This window comes from Girardinichthys multiradiatus, chromosome 3 (assembly GCF_021462225.1).
Source record: "Girardinichthys multiradiatus isolate DD_20200921_A chromosome 3, DD_fGirMul_XY1, whole genome shotgun sequence".
Lineage (NCBI taxonomy): Eukaryota > Metazoa > Chordata > Actinopteri > Cyprinodontiformes > Goodeidae > Girardinichthys > Girardinichthys multiradiatus.
Genome location: NC_061796.1, coordinates 26,311,820 through 26,338,185, shown reverse-complemented (window position 1 = coordinate 26,338,185; position 26,366 = coordinate 26,311,820). Strand labels below are relative to the sequence as shown.

The 26,366-nt window shown below is 40.9% G+C and overlaps 1 protein-coding gene across 3 annotated transcripts in view; it reads right to left on the bottom strand.

Annotated features, from left to right (window-relative positions):
• Positions 1–3,383, bottom strand: part of grik2 (glutamate receptor, ionotropic, kainate 2) — a 559,972-nt gene extending 556,589 nt beyond the window's left edge. Inside the window, exons 1-2 of one of the 3 annotated variants that reach the window (XM_047360663.1) lie at positions 3,016–3,383; positions 524–937 (exon numbers count right to left, since the gene is read on the bottom strand). In XM_047360663.1, coding sequence (XP_047216619.1) covers positions 524–641 — 118 coding nt within the window. In that variant the 5' untranslated portion in view covers positions 642–937; positions 3,016–3,383. Of the gene's footprint in view, positions 1–523; positions 1,297–3,015 lie in introns of those variants that run through there. The other 2 variants (XM_047360664.1, XM_047360665.1) reach the window with 2 other exon arrangements.
• Positions 3,384–26,366: the final 22,983 nt, after the last annotated feature.

Genomic DNA, 26,366 nt, shown 5'->3' with positions numbered 1-26,366 from the left:
ACCTGATAAAATACTAAACACGATTAAAAACAAAAATAAGAATGTCTCATTGTCTTTTCTCACATATTTCAACATTCATAAGTAAGCAGCACACACATTAAAGCACCAACACAACCCCCAAAACACACACTGATAGTTAACATGATTCATAAATCACTCCTACCCAAACACATTGCAGTGCAACCTAAAAATTAAAACTACACATCTTAGGTCAATAAGTTACAGAATGTAGTTTTCTAAATGTGTAGGTCAATCATACGGTATTGTTGACCTATACATGTCTTATTCCAGCAGCTTTGCAATGTTAGCGTGAGTGTGTGCCAACTTTCTGACTACACAACCTTCCCGTTAAAAATGTTACACTTCAGTCAGCGCTCCCATCACTGACTCCAACTAGTTTCCACAAGTGGGAGAAGGAGGAAAAGTGAATCTCCGACAGATCTGGATGAGAGCAGCACGTCTGAGCATGAATGTACACAATGAAACTTTCAAAGGCACAGAGGAGAAATTAGAAGTAGCTCACCAAATCTCAAGACGTGTGGCATCCCATGAGCGCAGCCCACACAGTGTAACAGCAGCAGCAGAAGCCTCATGGTGCGCCTGAATCCCGCTTTAAATATCAGGAAGGAGGTAATCTTCATGGTGTTTGTGTGCTGCACAGGGTTTTTCAATCCCCGAATCGGTAAATTCCCCCGACTTTATCTCTGTCACCCCTTTAACATTTATTCGGACTAGAGCTAGATCAAGGCATGATCTTCACTGGGTTGAACAACGGCTTAGATCCATTTGGCGGAAAAAAAGAGAAAAAAGGATCAGTGCGTGTCCAGCTCACTGCGCCAAGAAGAAACAGCCCTCGGACTCAGCTGAGGAAGATGATGGTGGGGGTAGTGGCAGGGCATCCATGTCAGGCAGGGCAGGGCTTCAACAGATCCATTTACTGAAAGAAAAAGACAGAGATAGAGGATGAGAGGGTGCTGATCCAGTCCGAGCTCCTCCTGCTGCACTGCCGCACGGAGAGCTGACGTCGTGCCAACACTAGTGGAGTGAGAGTGCACAGGACGGATCGGGCATGTTTCTCGATTACAGCTGGTCACACTGCGCGCTTTTCTTTGCATACCCTGCCGAAGCTGCCATGCCTGCTCTTAACTCCTGCCTCTACCTTTCCTTCCTGCCTTCCCTCTCTTTTCCCTGATCCCGGTTCCCCGGCCACTCAGCCTCTCAGATTCTCCCCCGGCTTGACTCGCTGTCGCTGGCAGCGGAGCGCGGCTGTGCGCAGCCTTCTAAAAGCAATAACTGAATGATTTTTAACTGATCGTCTGTTTGATCGGATGAGGTGTTTCAGCACTGTAAGTTATGTTGCTTCTTTTGTTCAGACAGAATCCAGGGTGACAGACACAAACACTCAACAATTCACTTTTTAATCTTATTGTGGGCCAAATCCGAAATATTTACTTAAAAAAATTAAATACTTTTTAAATTATTAATGAAGGAATTCTTCTTTTCCAGTGACCTGACTGAAACAGGATTGTTTTGTTTAAACCAAATGTTTGGTCTTCTAATATGAGAGTATAATTTGTCTTATAAAGATCTGTTTTTACAGTGTTTAAATATTTATTTTTTCGAATAACATTTTGGTTGAAGTAATGCATAATTTGCAAATGAAATGCATTCATTTTATTGATCTTTAGAACAACTGTGTTATAAAAGGGCAGTGTACGGAAACAATGAGGAAATTAAGGCGGCTGGCATCTAATGCAAATTTTCAAGGATCTTTAACAGTTCAAACGTAGCCTTTATCTGATCGTGATGAAATGTACTATATCTATTGAGAGTACAGTGTTCTTATAACAAAGGCTTAACACTGTTTGCAGCACCATGGACAGTGAACTGTTTGTGATGCCCTGTGTTTCTGCACACAGTCAGCGACTACTTTCTCTTCTAAGCAACAAATTCACACTTTGCGCCTTTTTTCTTCTTCGTTCTGTCTGCTCCCTCTGCCTATTTAGATTATGCATAAGCTTACGCGCATGATAGAATAAATTATTAATTTCCTACTTCTCCAGACCGTGTATGTCCATACGGATATCCATGTTTGATGGCCAACACCCAACTTACCACCCAGCCTGATTGTAAATGGTATTTTTCGAAACTTAAAATGAGCACACAAAGTAAATGTTAGGCACAGGCCGACAGGGAAATACACATTACAGTGCCATATGTAGGTTATTAAAACATAATCAAATACACCCTATATCTGGTACGCAACACGCAAGAACTTGATTGTCTTTTCCACTAATGTGTATTTACGGCACATCTGGCAATTTTCAAAGGTCGATGTAATAGCATACATTTTCTTTTAATGAAGTCAGTAATTTCAATCAGTTCGACCCACACAGCGGGAAAGCATATTTGGAGTAGAGTAGAAGTGGAGCACCACGTTTTGCTGAATTAGCATGATGGTTAAAACCTTTCTAGAATTGAGTGGAGCTTGAAGGGACAACAAGACATTGGCAGCGAAAATGATGTCCAGTCCCGGTTCTTACCACAACTGGCCTTTTAGCCCTGTCCAAAGCCCCCAAAGCAACTCCGCGCTGTAATAGAGTTCATTTAACGTTTATGGGTTCATTTATTGTTAGATTGAAATACTGTTGTCATCTGCGCGAATCTCAAGAAACTATCTCTAACTGTATTATCTTCATATCATCGTCAACATTGGCGGAACCAGGCCGCGGAGGGGTAAGAGTCCAGAAAGCTTGACGAGTACACATACCCCAGGGTCATATCTGTTGGAGCGGAAGAAGTTTTAACTAAGTCTGACGCCTTAACTGCAGCAAACTGATGAACTCCACACCTGGAGAGCTCTTCACTCCGTCCGGGAAGCGATGTGGAATAGCTTCTGATTGTTGTTTTCAAAAAAAGTAGTTTTCCTAAGAGATGCTGAAAAAACCCAAACAAGTGCCGAACGTATCTCCAAATAATGCAAATATATGTGAAGTTCAAAATAACCGGGCTTACCTTTGATATAGCTGGCGCAAGGAAGTCACTAGAGCAGCACAAAGAAGTTGGATTGTTTCTACAAAGGAGCAGGATCGCACTTGCAGCTCGCAACGTTGAGCTCAGGCCGTAGGGGAGACACGCCTCCTGTTGGACGGCAGGACGCACTGCTTAAAGCAACAGGGAGCTTCAGGGAGACGCACCGAAGCTGAGTCTGCGGCTGGATGGACAGCTCCGGGATGAGGCAGATTAAAAACATTTAAACCTCACAAGACCTGACTTATATAAACTAACGGGGAGTTAGTTTCATTATCAGGACTGAAAAATGATCAAAAAACAATGTACAACGAGAAAGTGCTACTGCCCATTTTTCTAGACAATTTGCAGGTTCAGTGTGTGGTAGTTATTTAGCACTACTGTGTGTTTCTAACTGTAATACAAATAAAATTAAAATAAAATAAAAAACGATGCAAAAGGCTAAACAAAAAGCACACGCGTCCTTGCTGAATGTTAGGGTAATATTTGCAAACAGGTGAGAGCCGCTGGAATGTCCACGGGAGAAAGCTTTAATAAAATTACGCTTCCATTGCATCTGATTTTAAAATGAGTCACAGAAGTGATACGTGTGCGTGTTTGAATTTACAATGCGTTGTTCGTTTATAAAGCTGATTTAATTAAATACACATGTAATGTTTCATTTTATTTCCATTACAAAAGAGAAATATTCCACACTACCTGAAAACAACATTTCTGCCAGCAGGGTCTCAATCTGGTTCCACAGAGGTTATGTAAACAGGGCAGGTATTAGTCTGGATGTGTGACAAATCAAATAATCTTATATACAGATTGAAAGTCTCACAGAAGACTGGATAAACAGTGATATCTACAGCTCAGATTGGATCAGATATCCACACTTGGTGAATCCAGCTTTGATGAAGGCATTTCACATACAGTCAAATTCAATAAATTAAAAGTTCATTTATTACAGTAACTCCATCACCAAATTAACCGCTTTATATAGATTAATTACACACAGACTGCTGTTTTCAAGTCTTTTTTTCCTGTTATTTATATGTTTCTGCTTTCAGCCACTGAAAACACAACATTTAAGATTTAATATTACATAAGACCAATGAATAAATACATTTTTAATACAGAAACATGGGCTTAATGAAGAATATATTGAAAACCTGCTTAATGGTTATTTTCAAAGGCTGCTTTTAATCTGACAAACGAGTCTCGTTTGAACCCATATTCTAATTTATTGAATATGACTATATGATCAGCCTTCAAGCAAATGAACTACAAGATGAACAAGTTAACAAGTTTTTTAGAATACAGTAATCCAGAGGACTGCCTATATTTCTAATAGAGTTTAATGTATTAACAGATTAACAGATCTCGTTGTTGCAAGTTCATGAATATGAACTGATTTCCCAACTGATTTTTCTTAGAATGTCAAAATGAACAAAGATTATTATTATAGTGGTAAATAGGTGAGCATTATGTTCCTGAATGTCTACTCGCAGATACATGGTACAAAAGTGCAAAACAAAACTGTACTGATGATTTGTTAGGCCCGAGCAGGAAAACTGCAAGGGCCTATTGTAATCGCTCGAATTCTTCTTATTATTATTCTGGGGACTTTTGCCGGGGCAATATGGGGACTTTGCCATGCCCCAAAACTCACCAAATTTTACCCAAAATTGTCCCCTGCGTGAAATTTTCATTCTTTAATGTCGTTGTCAGTGGGCGTGGTCAAACCACTTAGCCACGCCCCCAAACCTGAGATGGGCCGAACCGTAAGTTGTAGAGATCTGAAATTTGGCACAATGCTAGAACTCCTCAAACCAAGAAAAAAAGTATCTTGGGGGTATGCCCTAAAATGCACAGGAAGTCGGCCATTTTGGGTCAAAGGCCGATTTTGGCCCGTTTTTCACTTTTACTCACCTCGAACTTTAACGAACTCCTCCTAGGGATTTTGAGCTATCGGGTTCATATTTGGTCTACATGCAGTTAAGGGATGGGGGATTAAAATTTATCAAAATCGTGAGTTTTTGGCCATGTTTAGGGGGCGTGGCCGGGCCATGAACTTGGCGTTCGCGCCAAAAGTAAAAAATTGCAATAACTTTCCCAAAAAAATTCCAAATCACACCAAAGTTGGCATGAAGGAGAACATTCGGGTTCCCGACAATCCTATGGGGTCATATGCTGACATCATCAAAGCCACGCCCCCTCATAACAGGAAGTCACTTTTTTCACTTGGAAAGTTGCCTCTCTGACCTTCTTGACCCAATCAACTTGAAAGTGTGTCAGAAGACAGATAACTAGTGGGTCTAACTTCGTTTGAGGCACAGTGTCTTTTCATAAAAGGGCGTGGCCGTGGCGGCGCCGCGAAGTCTGACGTCACGCCATGGCCATACGTTTGCCTCTAATTTCCACGTAGATCATCTCATCTGCACCACATTCAATGTGATTGATCCTTGTCCAGTCCCCCACAAAATTCTGATGACATATTCGGTGCGCGTGGCCTAATTCGTCCACAGCGCCCCCTAGAATATTTAAAAAAATCAGCCCCAACCCATGCTTTGACCGAGGATTCTGAAATTTGGTACACTTATGTATCTTCTCAAGACCTACAAAAATGTCTCTTGGAGCATTGGTCTAAACCCCACAGGAAGTCGGCCATTTTGGATTGAAGTTGCCATTTTGACCCTCTTTTGGGCGTTTTTAGCCCGCATATCTGAGCGAACTCCTCCTACAGCTTTTGACTTAGAGATTTGAAAATCACTCAGTATACTCTTAAGGGATTGGGGATCAAAAGTTATCAAAAGCTTTTTGATACATGAAAGCGTGTGGGCGTGGCCACGCCTCAAAATATGACTTCTCGCCATAAAACATTAAATTGATATAGCCTTCCTACAAGGAAAGTCACAGACAAATGAAACCTTCTAGGATTGATCTGCCTCTAGGCCTCAACAATATTCACTGATCAGATGCTGACATCATCATCGAAGACCCGCCCCCTGAGAACAGGAAGTGCCATGTTTTCCTTTAGAGAGTCAATTTTTGATGTTCTTCACCTAATCAATGTGAAAATGTCCCAAGTAACAGATAACATGATGGTCTTAGACAGTCGCCAGGACTGACTGCTTTAGCTGGAGAGTGTGGCTATGATGGCGTGGCGAATTCTGATGTCACGCCACGGCCATACGTTTGCCTCTAAATTACACATGCATGGTCCCATTCACTCCAAACTAAATATGCTTGATCTTTGTCAGCCCCCAAACAGCTCTATTGGATTACATTTAAATTTGGATTAATAGCGCCCCCTAGGACACGTCAACGGCTATATCTCCCTCATACATCATCGGATCCACTTGAAATGTAGTATACATGATCATGAGTTAATGATGGACATTTTGACACGGTCAATTGATGATGTCGTTTTAGCCCGACCCACAAACAAACAAGTGAGTGTAGCTTCCATCTGGAAGGTCAGATTTACTCGAAATTTTGAATGCTTTTTGCCAGACTGAAACTCTGCATGACCGAAGATCATATGACATGTTGCTCAAAGCGCCACCTACTGGCGACGTGTTGAAGTGACGCGGCGTCATCGTATGTGGCGTGTAGGAGGCAATGCCAGGCTCCTGCGGTCGCTCAACAGCCCGAGTTGCGCTGAGGGGTGCGAGGGCCTTCAAAGCTGCTTGCAGGTTTCTAGTTGTCTTTGTTATTGTTAGCCTCATAAATAATCCGATTGGCCCAATGCTCTTAACCTTGTTTCTGTCCTGAGTCTTAGTATTTTTCTATTTTTGTCAAATACATTGGTTTTTTTTTTTCTTTATCTGCTGGGTGCAAAAACAATTTCCTCTTAGAAAGTTTATCTCGACTTGACCTGGTAGAAAAAACAGAAGTTTCAATAACTTAGTCTTTCTAGTTTTGATGAATTCTTTTATTCTCTCCTGTTTCTCACTTTGTATACACACAATTTCTATAATGCACAGATGTTTTTCATGCTTTATAGAATCTTCTATTGAAACCTCTAACAAGCATGAATAATAGGTTTAATATCTAATGCAGTGAAGACTTAATACAGAGAAAAAAAATTGAAAGTGTAGGAAAGAAAATTAAAATAAATGTTTTGACTGATGGTTTTATTATTAGACAAACCTATCAACAACAGATGCAGTCATAAAATAAGTAAAATAATTATTTTTATAAAAATGCATGTTAAAAGACAGCATTTATTACTGTCTAATTATGATGCAATGAGTTATTATTCCTAACATTTGTGTAAAATGTGTGAGGCTGTGGTCTTTTTTCAAAGACTGTTGGCTCACAGTACTAATGTGACCAGTACCTAGAAATAAACTTAAAAGAAGAAAACACAAAAATTCTGAACAAAACAAGAGTTCTTAGTTAAAAAAGGTAGCAAAAAAGAGCAGACCGAACATACTTTAATTTCCAAACATATTTTGTCACCTGGTTAAAGTCTTGAATGCTTTCATTATTATTAGAAATTGCAAGTCTTTTTTCATGGTCAATAAATGCCAAAAAAAAAGGTTTAAGTGTATTCACACAAGCTCAAAATTCAGTTCCAACAGATTAAGAATGAATTAATTCAAGTTCATAGTTCCCCACGTGAAAATTTAAGCTTGAATTGCCTCATATTTTTTACTTTAAAGACAAAGTGTTCCAAAAAAGGTAAATACTGGTAGATGATGCTAAACATCATTTAGTTGTTTTATTTTTATTCCATCGTCAAATAGCATTGCCCTGATGTTCTTAGGTTATTTGGTAATGTTTGTTCCTGTTTGTTTGTGCTAAAGTATACTGTATGAAACCAAATTTTGAATAAAGTTATACATACAGAAATTGTTGCTATTCTTTTCAAAAAGTAAAATAGTCAAAGGTTTTGTCAGTTCCAATAAATCTAGATTTTTAACCAAGATTGGTTTAAAAGTATCACAACCTAGCTGCTCTACTTTGACTAAAATCTTGTTATTATTTTAGATGTATATTCTGTGGGTTCTGATTATATGTACTTGGGCTATGGTCAAAGAAAAAGGTCATAAAAAAAGATCCATCATACCATCGTTGTTGGTGTATTTCAAAATACATTTTCTGTTTTGATAATCAGAGCGAAAAAGTTCAATTTCCATGGCTGTCTAAAGCAATATGAAAATTAATATTAACATTCTTCAGTACAAAAAAGCTTATATTTGGCCTAAAGATCTTTTACTGCCATAAAAACACTGCTTAATATATTCAGAAGATGGAGTTCCTCAGGTGCCAGCCTTAAAACTGCCATCTTAAGTATGAAGCTTTACAGAAAATATTAGAGCCATAGATTAAAACACTCATTCAAACACAATCATGTACAACTACTCTGATCTGAAAATGTTTAGGGTACAATTTCTTTAAGTTGCTTTTGTCTCTCTTGTGTTCTTGTTGTTCTTGTTGTTCAGTGTTCTGTTATGTTCAACAAAATCCTGCAGCTTGCCCTGATGTGAATATTTACCACAAGCTGATCCGGATCTGAGAACTCTGTATATTTACAAGGACTTGAGCAGTTTCCTGCAGTACAACAGCTTCTCCGCTGTCTAACAACAGCTATGATGCAGAGATGGCCCATGGGTGAAGTAAAATATCAGGTTGTTCTTTACATGAGCACAAACACAGTATTAGTGAATATTCTGGATGACTGCTGGGCATGGTGATTTTCAAAATGTTTTACACAAGTAATATATAAATGACTTTTTGTATAAACTGTTATGGTCATATGACCAGGCGCTGTTTTGCCCATACGGCACATCCTCCAAGCGCAGCCAGATCTAGATGAAGTTAACCTACAGATACCTGTTCTGACCGAATTAACAGGCTGATAAAGCCAATATATATGTATATATATAGATTCAAGTCCAGAATAATTAATTTGTTAAGCTACCAAGTATTTTCTTTTTTTTTTTTCCTTTTCAGTTCATTACATGACATCAACACTGTTTCAGCAATGGGCAAATAACAAAGCCAGAACAAAAATTAGGGGAACAAAGAAATAACTGTAACAAGATGTACAATTTCTTGGTGGAGGAGCACAGTGATGGAGCCCTGATCTAAGACCACAGTTTGAAGCTGAAATGAAAGGGAGCTTTGATTGCTCCACTCCCCTCCTGCTTCTCACAGTGTGCAGCATGAAGAGTTGAATTGTGGAGTGTACAAATAAATAGTCAATGACAGCTCTGTGATCTAACAACCTCTAAAATTCCCAGTAGGGCATAAAAGGTGACTAAAGCTAACAGTAAGGTAAAAAAATAAGCTACAAGAAAAGAAAGCATAAGTTAATATATAGTTAGTATTCACATTGTAAACTTACAGTTTTCATGGTTTAATAGAACTGACCGATGGTTACCTACTAAACTGATTGCAAGAGATATCACCAGGACACATTTTTAAAGTCAAATAAAAACTAGTTCATTAGAGAAAAATTATTAATAAGTTCTAAATATGGATTTGGATTTAAAGCTGTTTTCTGCACTGCAGCCTTCAGGGTGTAAGCTGTTGCGTTAACCAGAACAACTTAATTTTGCTTCATTGAAAAAATCCTAATTCTTAGACTCTGGGGTATTTCATAGGTCACTATTAAAGTTGACTTTGTTGAAACAATGACTCTTTGGCATATTGTTTAGCAAAAGACGCACATGTCCTGTTAATATTATAATTGTTGTTGTTATTCTGGTTATAAATGTACATATCTGTACAACAAATATTTAGCCGTGTTCAGTGTGCAGCAGATTGACCCTCAGGTCCGTGTCTGAGGTAACACTGTTGTGTCCTCCACCATATGCTTTTATGGCACCATCATTGAGGAAACAAATACTCAGTGACCATACAAATCAGCTACTAGCCCTGAGGTAAACTGTTTGTTCTCTACATTCACAATCTAAAAAGAAATTGAAAGTCACCTCATTTGTTTGGAGCCTATATTCTGATACTATGATACAGTATGAAGGGTGTCTATTCTGCATCCTTTAACTGATAATGAAAACAAAATGTGAAAATTAAATATTAAACAGCAGCAGGTGAATAAAAGTACAGCCAAAGTACTAAACAATAAAGAAAACGATGTTGAGGATCTGATATTACTTTAATAAACCCGTTGTGTTCAATCTCAAACTAAACAATGAATACTGCAAAATTCTTCTTTTCAAAATTAAAATGATTTGAAGCTAATTTTATCAGGCTAGCACAATGTGGCAGTGGACATTAAAAGAATATATACTTTAATTATAATTTAAAAGAAATTTATCATGTAAATTTCTTCCTCTATCCTTACTTTTATTTAGCTATTGCACTAGATAAATATTATTTTAAAAAAATAGCAGGGATGCACCGACATCAAAATTCAGGTGAATATCGATATCCGCTATTAATATTGCTGTTATGGCTGATAACCAATATTTACTAATATTATATATCATATATATCTCACTACCCTTTCAACACCATGAAAAAACCACAACAGCACTGACATCGCTTCTCTGATTCAGTTAAACACCCTACAGTCCTGCACTGCATCACTATCATTGTCACATGCCCAAACATTCACCACATGGCCAACCCCTTCTCTCCTCTTCCATAAACACAAACAACAGCAATACGGTAATAAATACGGTTATTAAGATCAGCCCAGTATTACTTAGCGGACCGATAACGATATGTTAAGAAATTACGGCCGATACCGATGTCAATGGCGATATATTGTGCAATTCTAAAAAAATAGTATTTTCCTTGAGTTATGTGGTACATTTACATTTTTAGAAAATACTCCAATGTAAAATATATAGATTTTATGAATCCATCAATTTCCTTTACCTGCTGGGTCCAGGATAATTGGTGGGGTGTTGCCATCTTGAGATGTTTGGGTTTTGATTTCTTTTGTGTATGGATTATAACTATCCTTTCCTGTTTTTTAAGTTCTGAAATTTCTTTCCTAAATAATTCCCTTGTGCTTATTATTGTTAGGGGTTTTTCTTACTTTTTTAACTTTCGTGTTTAATTGTTCTTTCCATATGTAGACTTATGTCCTGTTAGACTTCTGTAAGTTTCTTGGGTTTCTTATGTTTTTGCCTGCTCTGTTCCATCTGATTAATTAATTCTCCCTCCTTCAGCTGCTCTACTTACTCTCTGCCTCAGCTGCAACTCCTTCCCCCTGATTTGCTCTTTTGGTTTACTTGACATTTCTAAACCCCCGCCTTTGGATGTATACACTCACCGTTTCTCTTTGTTTTCCACTGGATCCTTCTGTTACCATGCTTGTTGTTTTCTTGCAGTCCAGTCCAGTCCAGTCCTCTGTCCCCGCTCCACATTCTGTTCTCCTTGTATCAGTTTGTAAGTTTTCTATTTTTATTTTTCTTAAACCATTTCTACTCACTATGCTTCCATGGGTCTGTCTGCACTTTGGTCTAGCACCTACCCACCAAAACATGATATGGGGTGCACCCTCATGTCTAATCCATCACAATGGAAACACAGAAACACACAGGACAGACAAAAATACACACACACACACACACACAGACACACACACTCTTGTTTTGCTATACGTAGTGAGAACCATGTGTTGACTCCCATTGACTTCCATTGATTTTCAGTTATTTTCAACCCTTTCTATGCCCTAACCCTGACAATAACCCTAACCTAACCATTACCAGTGCATGCCTAACCCTAACATTAACCTAAAGTCAATTCACACCTTAGTCCTAAACCTAACTGTTAGCAAAATAGGTCGTGAGGACCAGCAAAATGTCCTCACTTTGGTACAAACGGTCCTCAATTTGATGGTGAAATCAGGAAAATGGTTCTCACTGTGATGCCAAGATAGGAACACACACACACACACACACCTGCAGTGTCTAGCTATCCCTTTAGGAAGCTTGAATTCAATTCAATTCAATTCAAAAATACTTTATTAATTCCAAAAGGGAAATTAAATGTTGTTGTAGCTCATTATGAAGGTTTCTTCAAAGAGCCGTTGTAGATGCTGATGGCTGTGGGCCGGAAGGATCTCCTGTAGCGCTCCATCTTACAACAGATCTGAAGAAGCCTCTGACTGAAGACACTCTGTCTCAGGAAGAGGATGCGCAGGGTTCTCCATAATGTTCTTCATTTTATGAAGAATCCGTCTTTCCACAATGATCTCCAGAGGAGTCCTCAGAACAGAGCCAGCCTTTTTTTATCAGCTTGTTGAGCTTTTTTAAGTCCCTGGCTCTGATGCTGCTTCCCCAGTAGATGATGGCAGAAGAGATCACACTTTCCACAACAGACTTATAGAAGATCTGCAGCATCTTGCTGCAAACACTGAAGGTCCTAAGCTTCCTCAGGAAGAACAGTCTGCTCTGTCACTTCTTGTAGATGGCTTCACAGTTGCATCTCCACTCCAGTCTGTTGTCCAGGTGAACACCGAGGTATTTATACTCCTCCACCACCTCCACCTCTTCTCCCATGATGGAAATAGTTTTTGACTTATTCCTGTTTCTCTTAAAATCTACAATCATCTCCTTTGTTTTAGTCACGTTCAAAATGAGATGATTGTTTCTACACCATGCCACAAAGCGGCCCACCACCTTCCTGTACTCAGATTTCTGTCCATCTCTGATCCACCCTACGACTGCAGAATCATCTGAGTATTTCTGCAGATGACAGGAGTCTGTCTTGTACTGGAAGTCTGAGGTGTACAGAGGGAACAGGAATGGTGAGAGTACAATCCCCTGTGGTGCTCCTGTGCTGCTGACTACCTGGTTAGACTCACAACCCTTCAGTCTCACAAACTGTGGTCTGTTTGTCAGGTAGTCTTTAATCCAGGAGATTGTTGAGGCCTCCACCTGAGTCTTCTGGAGTTTCTGACAAAGCAAGTCAGGTTGGATTGTATTAAACGCACTGGAGAAATCAAAGAACATGATCCTCACAGTGCTGCTGGATTTGTCCGGATGACAGTGGGTTTGTTGAAGCAGGTGTATGATGGCATCTTCAACTCCAACTCCACAGCGATAAGCAAACTGAAGGGGGTCCTGATGGTTTACTGTTTGCTTACTCAGATGGGCCAACAGGAGTCTCTCTAGGACCTTCATGGTGTGGGATGTCAGGGCAACAGGTCTATAGTCATTGAGGACTGATGGGTGAGTTTTCCTTGGTACCGGAACAAGACAGGAGGTCTTCCACAACACCGGAACCTTCTTCTGGGCCAGGCTAAGATTGAAGAGGTGCTGCAGAATCCCACAGAGCTGCTCTGCACAAGCTTTCAGGACTCTAGGGCTGACATGATCTGGACCTGCAGCCTTATTCCAATTCAATCTCCAGTTTTCTCTTCACCTGACTTCTTGAGACACACAGGTGGAAGGGGGAAGCAAAGGAAGCATCAGCATCTTCTGATATGGTTGAAAGCAAACATGTAGAAGCAGAAGGGTCTAGGGCTGAGGTGGAAGATAAACAATTTGAGGTATTACTGGACAGCTGTGGGTCTTATGGGTCAAAGGAGGGTGGGATGTCTGTTTGGCAGCAGGAGAGGAGGATGCTGAGCTTGTTTCTGAACTAAACCTATTGAAGAATGTGTTCAGTTCGTTGGCTCTGTCCAGACCTGCATTGGTCTGATCATCCTTCTGCTTGAAGCCTGTGATCTTCTTCATCCCTGACCACACATCTCTGATATCGTTTTGCTGGAGCCTGCTCTCCAGCTTCTTCTTGTACACCTCCTTGCTGTCTCTTATCTTGACTTTAAGTTGCTTCTGTAAACTCCTCAATAATTCTCTGTCTCCCTCTCTGAAGGCTCCTTCAGGTCACTGGTGATCCAGGGTTTGTTATTGGGGAAGCATCTCATGGTTCTGGTGGGGATGATGTTATCCACAAAGAAGTTTATATAGTCGGTTACACACTCAGTCATGGCATCGATGTCCTCTCCATGTGGCTGGCACAGTGTGTCCCAGTCTGTAGCCTCAAAGCAACCTTTCAGAGCTTCTTCAGCTTCCTGTGACCATTTTCTCACAGTCCTCTTTATTACAGGTTGCCTCTTAACAAGGGGCTTATAGTTTGAGCAGAGAAAAACAAGATTGTGATCTGATTTGCATAGAGGAGGTCTTGCTGTAGAGATGTATGAGTCCTTGACATTTGCATAAAACAAATCCAATGTTTTGTTTTCTTTGGTAGAGCAGCTGACAAACTGTTGAAACGTTGGAAGTGTAGCAGAGAGTGAAGCATGAATTGACTTACATTCATTGTGATAGCCTAACCCTGACCAAAAACCAAACCAAACCATTAACCCACATAACCCATTTCCCTTTGTGTGGACCAGGCAAAATGTCCACACAATGTTGGTGTCCCATCAGGGATTGATCCACACAAGGTTAGTCAGACATGCGCAGGCGCACACACACACACACATATACATATTTAATAAAAAATAAAATTGGTCCTAGGCACCAATCAGTTATGGTGATAATCATAAGAAATTCATTTAGTATTATGTCTTCAGTCCAGGTGCCATAACAGGGGCCAGGACCAGTTTTACAGGGAACCCTGTTGGCCACCGTCTAGAACCACCCATGAATATTTATCAACAGCTTCAGAGAAGCAAATAAAGAGTCTGTCCTCGTGAGTTGTGTGAGGATATTCTTTAAAAAAGATGGACACTAGCTGTTTAACAGCATGAGTTTGTGAACATTACTTACCACTCACTTTGCAGCCTGCTCTGTCCTGGTATGTCTATTCATTGAAGCCTTGACATGTGGTGGGATCAGTCTGTCTACATCGTTCCTCTTTAGGCCCCGCCCCAGATGTTCATGTTCTCAACACTCAAAACTCTTTGAGTTCAATCAAGAAAAGGGAACTTTGAAACTAAACGTTTGAGATTTGTAACCAAAGATTGTTTTGTAGACAAAATTTACTTTACTGAAATTACTGTTTTGTTTGATTGAATAATAAAAAGACAAATTTCCTTCCATAGGCAGACAGGGACACTGGTTAAAATGTTTAACCTTCTCTCTGATAAACACAAGCACAATAAAAATATCTGAATGTTAGCAATGCAAACACAGAAAATGGAGACAGATGATTTCACTTTCATTTGTAAACTGTCTTGTCTAAAACCCAGAACTAGCCTGCCAGCTTCTGAACCTGTCTAAACTTTTGTAGGGAAATAAATCTGCTCCATTTCAGAAGTAAATGAAGGTCACCACCAGGACAAGGTTGGTTAAACTCTGTTACAGAATCTGGACATCATGGTTAGGTCTGTGAAAAACATAACATTACCAATTTAAATTGCTTTACAAATATAAAATATTATAAAGACAGCCTGCATTACCATAAATAGAAAAGCTCCTGATCCAAAGGTCCAGCACAGGAATTAAAACCTGGAGATGAATACATAAACAAAACACAGCATTTTACTTCAAGGAATCCTAAATGAGACTCACATAACAAATTGTGTCCTCAAATAATAAAAAGAATAATGGTAAATCCTGCAATTTCCTGACAAATGTATATAATATATTTTGAATGCATTGGACAAGTTATTCCCCAATATGACACTGATTAGCCAACCAGTTACCTTGAATTATAACTCTACTCAGCATATTTCACAATAAATTGCTTAAATAAATACACAATTCAGCCTGAGCTAGCTTTATTTTAAAAGAACAGGGTCTGCTAGTATCTATGAAATATTTGGTTTGGAGTTTAAACAATATCCTATTGACCAGTAATACAATTCTCTATAATAAGTTTAAAAGGTTTATGTTTTGACTGAAATGTAAGTCATGACACAGAGGAGGACAGAGAATTAGCTGCTGTTGTCCTTCAGATAAGCAGGTTCACACCTTAATGAGTATTGAGATTCATTGCTGTCAAAAATAGCACTCTAATTATTCTATAAAACATTAGTTTTAAAACAAAATGTTCATATGCAGCTTCAATCAGCTGGCTTGTTTCTTAGATAGAAAACAACCATCAGCCCAGCGGCTTCACTGTTAGCTTTTTGACTAGTTTGTGGTGTTAGCTCCTGATCTGGCAAGATCTGATAAACCAGCAAAAGCTGCAATCGTCAAATATATTATAAGTTTATATTTTATATAAACCTAAATACAGATTCTCTTTAAGCCCCAAAGGGTTTTCATGAAGTTTGTGCTCGAAATAAAATGTCCAAGTTTTTCCCAGTAATTACAAACTCTATTTGAATGATCCCCAAATTAAATTTACCATTTTGGAGATTAAATCAGAATTGTAAATATCACAGTAGCTGCTATTGTTCCAGAGATAATGAGGATGGAAAACAGAAAAAAAAAATGTTGCCAGACGTTTTTCTGAATTGTACAGAATTTATATTCTGTACAAATTAAATTTAATTTAATTAAACTAAATTAAATTAAATTTTGTAGCCTTAATTTAGTTTAATTTAATTAAACTAAATTAAATTAAATTTTGTAGCCTTATAATTCTCAAAGGTTTATACCTTTGAGAATTATAAGGCTACAAAATTTTTGAAAACCCTAAACCCACTTGTGGACATTACCTGTCCAAAGATTCATGCAGCTGAGGTAAACTAAAGAAAAATTACAGAGCTTTAAGTAATGATAGTATGTTAGGGCCCAAAAACCAAAAAATAAAGGGTCACAGCATATTTAAAGAGGGCATGGAGACAAGATACGGATCCATGCACCGGAACATCAGAGCCAATTGCAGTGTGATGATTTAACGGCAGAATTCCCTCCGAAATGAGGGGGAAGTGTACCATAATATTTTTACAGGGACTTTCTCCCCGTCACCAGTCACAGATATCAGAATCAGAATCAGCTTTATGGCCAAGTTCGTACATACAAACAAGGAATTTGACTCCGGTACACTTTGCTCTTTTGTTTTGTTTTTGCATTACAGAATATACATATTTACAAAGTACAATATACACATATATAATAAAAAGGTGCATTTGCAACATCTGTATGTTGTTGTTTTGTACTCTATTGAATGTTCAACAGAGAAACAGCCTGGGGGAAGAAACTGTCTCTGTGGCGGCTGGTTTTAGTGAACAGTGCTTTGTAGCGGTGGCCTGAAGGTAAATCTCTGAACAGTTTATGTGCAGGGTGTGTGGGGTCTGCAGAGATTTTAGCAGCTCTTTTCCTGACCCTAGACCTGTATAAGTCCTGGATGGAGGGAAGGTCAGCCCTGATTATTCTCTCTGCATTCCTGATTATTCGTTGCAGTCTGGACCCGTCCTGTTTTGTGGATGATCCAAACCACACTGAGATGGATGAAGACGGGACAGATTGAATGATGGCAGTGTAGAAGATGACCAGCAGCTCCTGTGGAAGGTTGAACTTCTTGAGTTGCCTCAGGAAGTACAGTCTCTGCTGGGCCTTCTTTCGAACAGTGTCTATGTGTGAAGACCATCTCAGGTCCTCAGAGATGGTGGTTCCTAAGAACCTGAAGTGGTCCACGGCCCATACAGTGTTGTTGAGGATGGTGAGGGGCGTGTATGGGGGTGGTGTTCTCTGAAAGTCCACCTGTTGGAATAATTGAATATAGATTTATCTTATATTTTCTCCTATTCTTTAACTTGACTATTTGATCTCATAACCTTTCATAATGTATGTGTGAGTAAAGGATGTGTGAGTTTGTCTGCAGGCAAAGATCATAAATAGGAGCTGAACTAGCAGAGAAGGAAGCAGTCCAGTTGAGGAGGTCATAAAGCTGAAGGCTGATTACACTCAACAAAAGGCACAACTGACCCTACAAGTTGGAGGAGACTGTGGGAAATTTGTTGTTAAAAGATAAAGCTGTTTATGACCTGTTTACGATGCAGTTGTTGTTTTCCCCCATCCTTTAGAGAACAATGTTTTTGTTAACTAGGGACCCTCGAAAGACAATAAAAAGAGGAGGCGGACAGATGCTGTTCAGAGCGGTGCGAGATCTGTAACTGAGCAAATCTTGACCGTTTCTCCTCGCAAAGCGAGTAAAAGGAACTAATACTTTGTCTCTCTTTTCTTTTTGTGTTGTTATAAGTATTGTTAGGTTGGTTAAACCTGACACCACCACTATTTCCACAGTCTTGAGTGGGTTCAGTTCAAGGTAGTTCTGACTGCACCAGTGTACCAGCCGATCCACCTGCTGTCTGTATGCAGACTCATCACCATCCTGGATCAGTCCAATGATATTGGTGTCATCTGCAAACTTAAGGAGTTTCACGGACGAGTCCGATGAGGTGCAGTCATTTGTGTACAGAGAGAAGAGGAGTGGGGATAGAACACACCCCTGGGGGGCACCAGTACTTATTGATCTGGATCGGGAGAAGATGCTCCCCAGTCTCACCTGCTGCTGTCGGACCGTCAGGAAGCTGTTGATCCACTGACAGGTGGAGGCTAGGACGTTGAGCTGGGTGAGCTTCTGGTGGAGGATGTCTGGTATGATGGTGTTGAAGGCCGAGCTGAAGTCTACAAACAGGATCCTGGTGTACGTCCCTGGGTGGTCGAGGTGTTGCAGGATGAAGTGTAGACCTAAGTTAACAGCATCATCTGCCGACCTGTTTGCTCGGTAAGCAAATTGCAGGGGGTCCAGCAGGGGGCCTGTGATGTCTTTCAGGTGCTTCAACACCAGCCGCTCAAAGGATTTCATGACCACAGACGTCAGGGCTACAGGCCTGTAGTCATTTAATCCTAGGATGGTGGGTTTCTTGGGAACCGGGATGATGGTGGATCGTTTGAGGCAGGAGGGGACCTCACACTTCTCCAGTGATTTGTTGAAGATCCTTGTGAAGATTGGGACGAGTTGATTTGCACAGGCTTTCAGGCATGATGGGGAGACGTTATCAGGTCCTCCAGCTTTCTTTGTTTTCATGTGCTGAAAGAGCCTGTTTACATCTTCCTCGGAGATCTTTAGTGCAGTCAGAGGATCTGAATTTAGGGGGTTGGTTGTTTTACGGGTCAAATTTGTTTCTGAATGGGATGTGGAGGGGATGATTTGAGGTGTGAATGGCTTCTTGTCATGTCTGCAGTAGAAGCCATTCAGACGGTTGGCCAGGAGACGACTCTGTTCAGGATGGGTGGGGGGGCTCTTGTAGGCAGTCAGGTTTCTCAGACCGATCCATACAGCTGAAGTGTCACCAGTAGAAAGGCTGTTCTTAAGCTTCTCAATGTAGCTTCTCTTGGCTGCTTTGATCTCCTTTGTTAGTCTGTTCCTGGCCTGCCTGTACCACGCCCAATCTCCACTGCTGTGAGCTTCTTCCTTATCCCTGCGCAGATTCCTGAGATGTGGAGTAAACCATGGCTTGTTATTCCCAAAGGTGCAGAAGGTCTTCGTCTGCACACACAAGTCCTCACAGAAACTGACGTATGATGTCACCACATCAGTTAGTTGGTTTAGGTCAGTGTCTGAAGTTTCAAAAACAGTCCAGTCTGTGCATTCAAAGCAGGCCTGTAGCATCTGCTTTGATTCCTCAGTCCACTTCTTAACAGTTTGAACCTTGGGTTTGGAAGCTCTTAGTCTGTCTGTATGTTGGGATGAGGTGGATTAGATAATGATCCGAAAAACCCAGAGCAGCCCTGGTAACAGCATGATATGAGTCCTTTAAAGCTGTGTAACAATGGTCCAGTTTGTTTTTGTCTCTGTTGGGACACTTAATATGCTGTCTGTATTTGGGGAGTTCATGGGAGAGGTTTGCGCTGTTAAAATCTCCCAGTATTATGATGAAAGAGTCCGTGTATTTTTTCTTCAGGTCTGTAATCAGCTCAGCAAGATGTTTTTCAGTGGCAGAAGTGCAGCCATGTGGTGGAAAATATGAGCCAATTATTATAAATGAGGAAAACTCTCTCGTTGAATAAAACGGTTTACAGATTATGGAAAATGACTCCAGATCCGCACTACATGTCTTTCTCAGCACTTTTACGTCTCTGCACCAACCTTCATTTATATAAAAGCAGATTCCGCCTCCTCGCCTCTTCCCCGATAGCTCCGCGCTGCGATCCGCTCTGAACAGCTGAAAGCTCGGCATCAGCAGTGCGCGGTCCAGGATGTTTTCACTCAGCCATGTCTCGGTGAAGCAGAGAACCGCTGAACCGCGGAGGTCTGAGTTTTTACCGGTGAGGAGAAGCAGCTCGTCCATCTTGTTGTTTAGAGAGCGGACATTTGCCAGGTGGATTGAAAACAGTGGTGTGCGAAGTCCTCTTTTGCGGAGCTTTACCAGCGCGCCAGCACGCTTTCCCCTTCGATGCTTTCGGCGCAATATCCCGTATAGTGCCGCAGCTCCGCTTGCCAGGAGCTCAGTGAACCTCGGATTGATGAAAGATGGTGAAAAAATCCCGAGAGGACCCTCTGATGTTGAGAAGTTCCTCTCTACTGAATGAGACCACATGATTGTGGCCCAAAAACCACAGAACTGTGGCTCGAAAAACATAAAAACACACAAAATACAAAAACAAAGAGAGAGCGGAGCTCCAAGGCTGCCATCGTCGGCGCCATCTTGGTTTAGATATGAACCCATCCATAACAAAAGTCGGCGTAATCACAGAGCTTTTCTGTTGAAAACAACTGATTAACATGGTTCACAGTTTTAACCAACGCAACAGATTTTGTGTTTTTCTTTTTCAAGACTGGACAGCTAGCCACACTGTGTCCTCTCTTTTTGCAATAAAAGCACGTAACATTTATGTTGTCTGACTCAGTTTTTTTCAACATTGCAGGGTACAGTATTTGTAACTGGCTCCCCAGACAAGGAAACACTTTTCCCAAAATCCTTTCTGTTTCCATTATCAAATTTATTCATCAAATGTATTAAAGCCCTAAGAAAGCTCAAAACTAATCTTGTGCGTTAACATGTACTCATCAACGAGCACCGCAGCTTTCAACATCTTCATTTATTGATTTTCATTCAAATAAGTGGTCACTTTTTCAGGTAAGCTGCTTTTAAAATCTTTCATCAAAATCAGCTGCTTGAGCTATGCAAAATTTTTACATTTTGAGATGCATGCCATCGATCAAACAGGATTTCCTTATCCCTGGCAAATTCTGCATATGTTTGATTATAGTGCTTTTTTAATTTTTGAAATTTCTAGCGGTAGTTTATATGCCCGCAAAACAGCACTTTTAACCATATCAAAATCAAGGCTATCCACAACAGATAGAAATGCATAGGCCTCCTGTGCTTTACCAACCACTGTGCTCTGCAACAATAAAGTTAATGCATCTCTGGGCCATTTAAGTGCAAGTGCAACTCTCTCAAATAATTTGAAAAATGTATCTACATCCTTCTCATTAAATGAAGGAACCAGATGAATATTTTTACTTACGTCAAATTCTGATCCCCTAGGCTGCAAAGCTCTAACGCCCAATTCCAGTTCTCTCAAACGTATCTCTGGTTCTTTCTCCGCTCTCTTTGTGCCAAACTAAGCTCTTTTTCTTCTCAATGCAACCCTTCCTAGTTCAAATTCAACTTCCTTCAAATAAACAGCATCATCTGTAAAGGACGCACTAGGTGGCGTCTCCCTCTGGCTTTTTGGCCAAATTGAAGCAGGAATAATCCCAATCTGAACCAGTGCTGTCAATAACTCTGCCTCAATTGTGCCTATTTTTGCGCACCTCAGACACCACAACCTTAAAATGGTCAGCTATCAAAAGCAACTATTCCTTTGCGCATTTACGAGTTCTAATGCTGGCGTCTTCACAAACTCAACTAGGTCAAACTCCATGTGTGCAACCTACAAACAAGCCACACAACAAAAGCCAATTCACAACAAACTAAAAGGGATAGCACACCAAAAGTTCACCTGAATCTCTCAACTCTCTAACCCTAACCCATTACACAGTATGGCACATGTTGGCACCTGTTACATGTCTGCTGTTACAACCCTGTACATTTCCATCACGTAGTATTTTCTCTGTTATACACACTAGGTAAGTAGGTTGGTGCCACCCATGTAATGTTTTTGGCTTGTTTTGTTAGTCTTGAATAGCAGAACTTTCTTTTCCTTTATTTCTTCTGGCTTAGTTTAGGTGACAGTTAGGCCCTGTTTTGTTTTATTTATTACTTTGATTTGGCACAATCTAACCACCCTATCTTCGTCAGCTAATCTTGCTGGAAGATTTCAAGACTACATTGCCTGAACAAATGGTGGTTTACTTAAATGAGCAAAAAGTGGCCTTGTTATCAAAAGCTGCAGTCTTGGCTGATGAGTTCATGTTGACACATAAAAATATGTTTGTAGCTGCACCTCATACAGATTGGGTTTCAACCGCCTGTCCCCCAAAACCTGAACCAGGTCAGTCAGAAGCCAAGACCAAGCAGCCACCTTTTCCTTCACGGAAAAAGGTGGCTTCTTGGTACTGTCATAAAACAGGTCATGTCATTGCTGACTGCCTTTCGTTAAAGAATAAAGCTTCGTCAACCCCAACAAAAGGCATGGGTTTGCTTAAAAATGTATCTCACCCCAGTACCCAGATGTCTAAAACTGTGAATGATCTACATCCCTGTTTTAAACCCTTTGTTACTCAGGATTTTGTTTCTCTAACAGGGGATCCAAAGGACAACCAGCCAGTCACAATACTGAGGGACACAGGTGGTTCCCAGTCTGTTATCCGAGAGGGCATTTTGTCTTTTTCTGCCAGGTCATCTTGTCTGTCAAGTGTGGTCATCAAAGGTATTGGAATGTCTTTTGTTTCTACTCTATTGCATTATATTCACATTAGCTCACATCTTGTGAGTGGTTTTTGCAGAGTTGCCGTTCTTCCCACTTTGCCCATAAGAGGGATTGGCCTCATTCTGGGGAACGACTTGGCTGGTGGAAAGGTGTTGCCTGTGCCTGGGGTTTTGGACGCTCCTGACACAAGCCTGGAGGTTGAACAAACAATGTCTCCTAACATTTTCCCTGCTTGCGTGGTAACAAGAGCCCAGTACATGAAATATGGCCTTGATTTGCCTGACTCTTTTCTTGCCACAGAAACCTGTCCAGAAGCTGCTAGTTCTGGGGGTAATCCTAACAAAGCTGAAAATATGCTCTCTCTTCCAGAACCAGACATAAAGTTTCCCGCTTCCATGGAGGAGTTTATTGCTGCACAGAAACAGGACATGACCCTGGGGAAGTGTTACGTTTCTGTTCTGAACCAGGAGGAAGCCCAAAAAAGGAAAGTGGCGTATGTGGTTGAGAAGGGTCTCCTACTGCGTCGCTGGACTGGTGACAACCTAGAAGATTGGGATGCTGTGTATCGGGTGGCGGCGCCAAAAGTGTACCGGATGCAGGTGCTAGCTTTAGCACATGATCATCCACTGTCGGGGCATTTGGGCATAAATAAAACCTATAACAAAGTTCTCAAAAACTACATTTGGCCAGGACTCAAGTCTGATGTTTCACGCTTTTGTCGTACCTGCCATGTTTGCCAAGTTGCTGGCAAACCAAATCAGGTCATTCCTCCTGCTCCTTTGTCCCCAATTCCTGTAATGGATGAACCATTTGGAAGGGTGATAGTTGATTGTGTAAGTCCCTTGCCAAAGTCTAAGAGTGGAAACCAGTTCATATTAACCATAATGTGTACCTCCACCAGGTTTCCTGAGGCCTTGCCTTTGAAGAGGATCACCACTCCTGTCATAACAAAAGCACTGGTAAAGTTCTTTTTAGTGTTTGGTCTTCCTAGGATTGTCCAGACTGACCAGGGCACCAACTTTAAATCTAGGGCCTTTGCTCACGCACTGAAGAAGTTGGGGGTTGTCACGTCAAGCTCTTACCATCCTGAAAGTCAGGGTGCACTTGGAAGATTTCACCAAACTTTAAAGTCCATGTTACGCAAATACTGTATGGATTCAACCTTACATAAACTGTGTTTATATATACATATATAATAATTATCTGTACAAGAAGCATTAAATCTGAGCACGGAAACAAAGATTTGAGGGAGAACAGAATATATTTGAAAGAAACCAGAAATATTGAGTGCATGCATTACAAGTTTTAAGCACAAACAGAATGAAATCCCGCTCTTAAATTGAAAGTATGTGCTCTTGAGTTTTGGCAGTAATACCTTGTATGTCCTGCCCACTCCCAGTGCTTGAAAGCCTAATAATAATAATAATAATAATGATGAAAAAACTGTACAAATACAATAGGGTTCCCTGCTCTGCTTGTAGCAGGCGAACGGCCATGCAGTTGCATGGCCTTCACTCGCTCTCGCGGGCTTGGAAACCTAAGAATGCTCTTCATCGCTATCCCTCACAAACGGACCACCAAACACACCAACCTTGGACTGCCCAGCACACATTGTGAATACAGTTGTGCAACAGAACCGTGTGCTAAGTCCTGCCCTCTTCATCCTCTTCACAGACAACTGTACGCTTTACACTCTTCCAATACCATAATCAAATTTGCAAATGACCTAAGTGTAGTCAGACTCATCTCTAACATCCGTCCAAATTGTGTACAGACAATAACTTGGTTTTAACACTAGGACTCCCAGAATTCTAACACTACTAGAACTCCCAAGCCCGTCAATGTGGCGGTGATGGCATCATCGCATTACATTGGTCAGAATGGTTTGGAAAGGTTTTCTTGCATGCAATAAAATTATGGTTTTGACAAGAATTAAGAATAGTATTTGATCAAAACCTATTATGTTTTATTATTATTTATAAATAGTATTGAAAAATAATACACAGTAGTGGGTACATTTAAAAAAAAAGCTTTACTAATCTGGCCAAAAGCTGGACAGCTCCATGTTACGCCCCCCTTTTACTTCGCGGACACAAACTAGTGCTAAAAATGCCTTCAGCTCATCCATACTCATGTTCCAGGAGGAATCATCTCCAAAAATTCTGCGGGCCTCAGCCACGGCGCAGCCCTGAACGTGGATGAGCATTTCGGCATTCACCAAGCAGAGGAACGCGGTCTGGGCATCTTGGATCTGGCGCTCTGTCAACTCGTTCTGGCTTTGATGCCTCCCTCTACTTTCTTCCTCCCCTACTACTGTCCACACAGTGCCACCCTTTCCTATCTCTTCCTCCTTCCCAGGTGTGCGCTTGTCTTGCTTTACAGTGAAAACACTGTAAAACGCCGAATAGATTGTTGTTACTGGGCTACTATATATATGACCTAACTTATTGTTTATTTCTTTTTCCATTATCAGTACCTTGTTTTTTAGTTTCTCTCCTGCCAGTGAGCTGGTTTGCTGGGATTATAGCTGGGCACTGGGAACCTGGCTCATCTCCCTAGCTCTGAACCTGCGCTGATTGTGGCACTGTTGCTGTAGTTTATATATTGTTATTATTACTAATCTGAAAACTATAGCCTAAAATGATAAAATCGTTACATAGGCTAGTCTTTTACTACCTTGAAATAATGCGCCACAACCTCCTGCTAATGGGACGACTCATGCTTTTTAGCCGGGGGAGGCTCACTCTCTGACCCGCTGTCACTGGAACTGAATGCTGACCAAGAGCCGTCAGAATCCCTCTCGACCCCAGAATCACAATCATGTAAGTTTTGAAGCATTTCCAATCCCTCTTGAGACACAAAATATTCTTCTGGAAGCCGTTTGTAGGATGCCAATAATCTTCTTTTCAGACTGCGTTCTACAGGGGTTGGACAATGAAACTGAAACACCTGTCATTTTAGTGTGGGAGGTTTCATGGCTAAATTGGACCAGCCTGGTAGCCAGTCTTCATTGATTGTACATTGCACCAGTAAGAGCAGAGTGTGAAGGTTCAATTAGCAGGGTAAGAGCACAGTTTTGCTGAAAATATTGAAATGCACACAACATTATGGGTGACATACCAGAGTTCAAAAGAGGACAAATTGTTGGTGCACGTCTTGCTGGCGCATCTGTGACCAAGACAGCAAGTCTTTGTGATGTATCAAGAGCCACGGTATCCAGGGTAATGTCAGCATACCACCAAGAAGGACGAACCACATCCAACAGGATTAACTGTGGACGCAAGAGGAAGCTGTCTGAAAGGGATGTTCGGGTGCTAACCCGGATTGTATCCAAAAAACATAAAACCACGGCTGCCCAAATCATGGCAGAATTAAATGTGCACCTTAACTCTCCTGTTTCCACCAGAACTGTCTGTCGGGAGCTCCACAGGGTCAATATACACGGCCGGGCTGCTATAGCCAAACCTTTGGTCACTCGTGCCAATGCCAAATGTCGGTTTCAATGGTGCAAAGAGTGCAAATCTTGGGCTGTGGACAATGTGAAACATGTATTGTTCTCTGATGAGTCCACCTTTACTGTTTTCCCTACATCCAGGAGAGATACGGTGTGGAGAAGCCCCAAAGAAGCGTACCACCCAGACTGTTGCATGCCCAGAGTGAAGCATGGGGGTGGATCAGTGATGGTTTGGGCTGCCATAT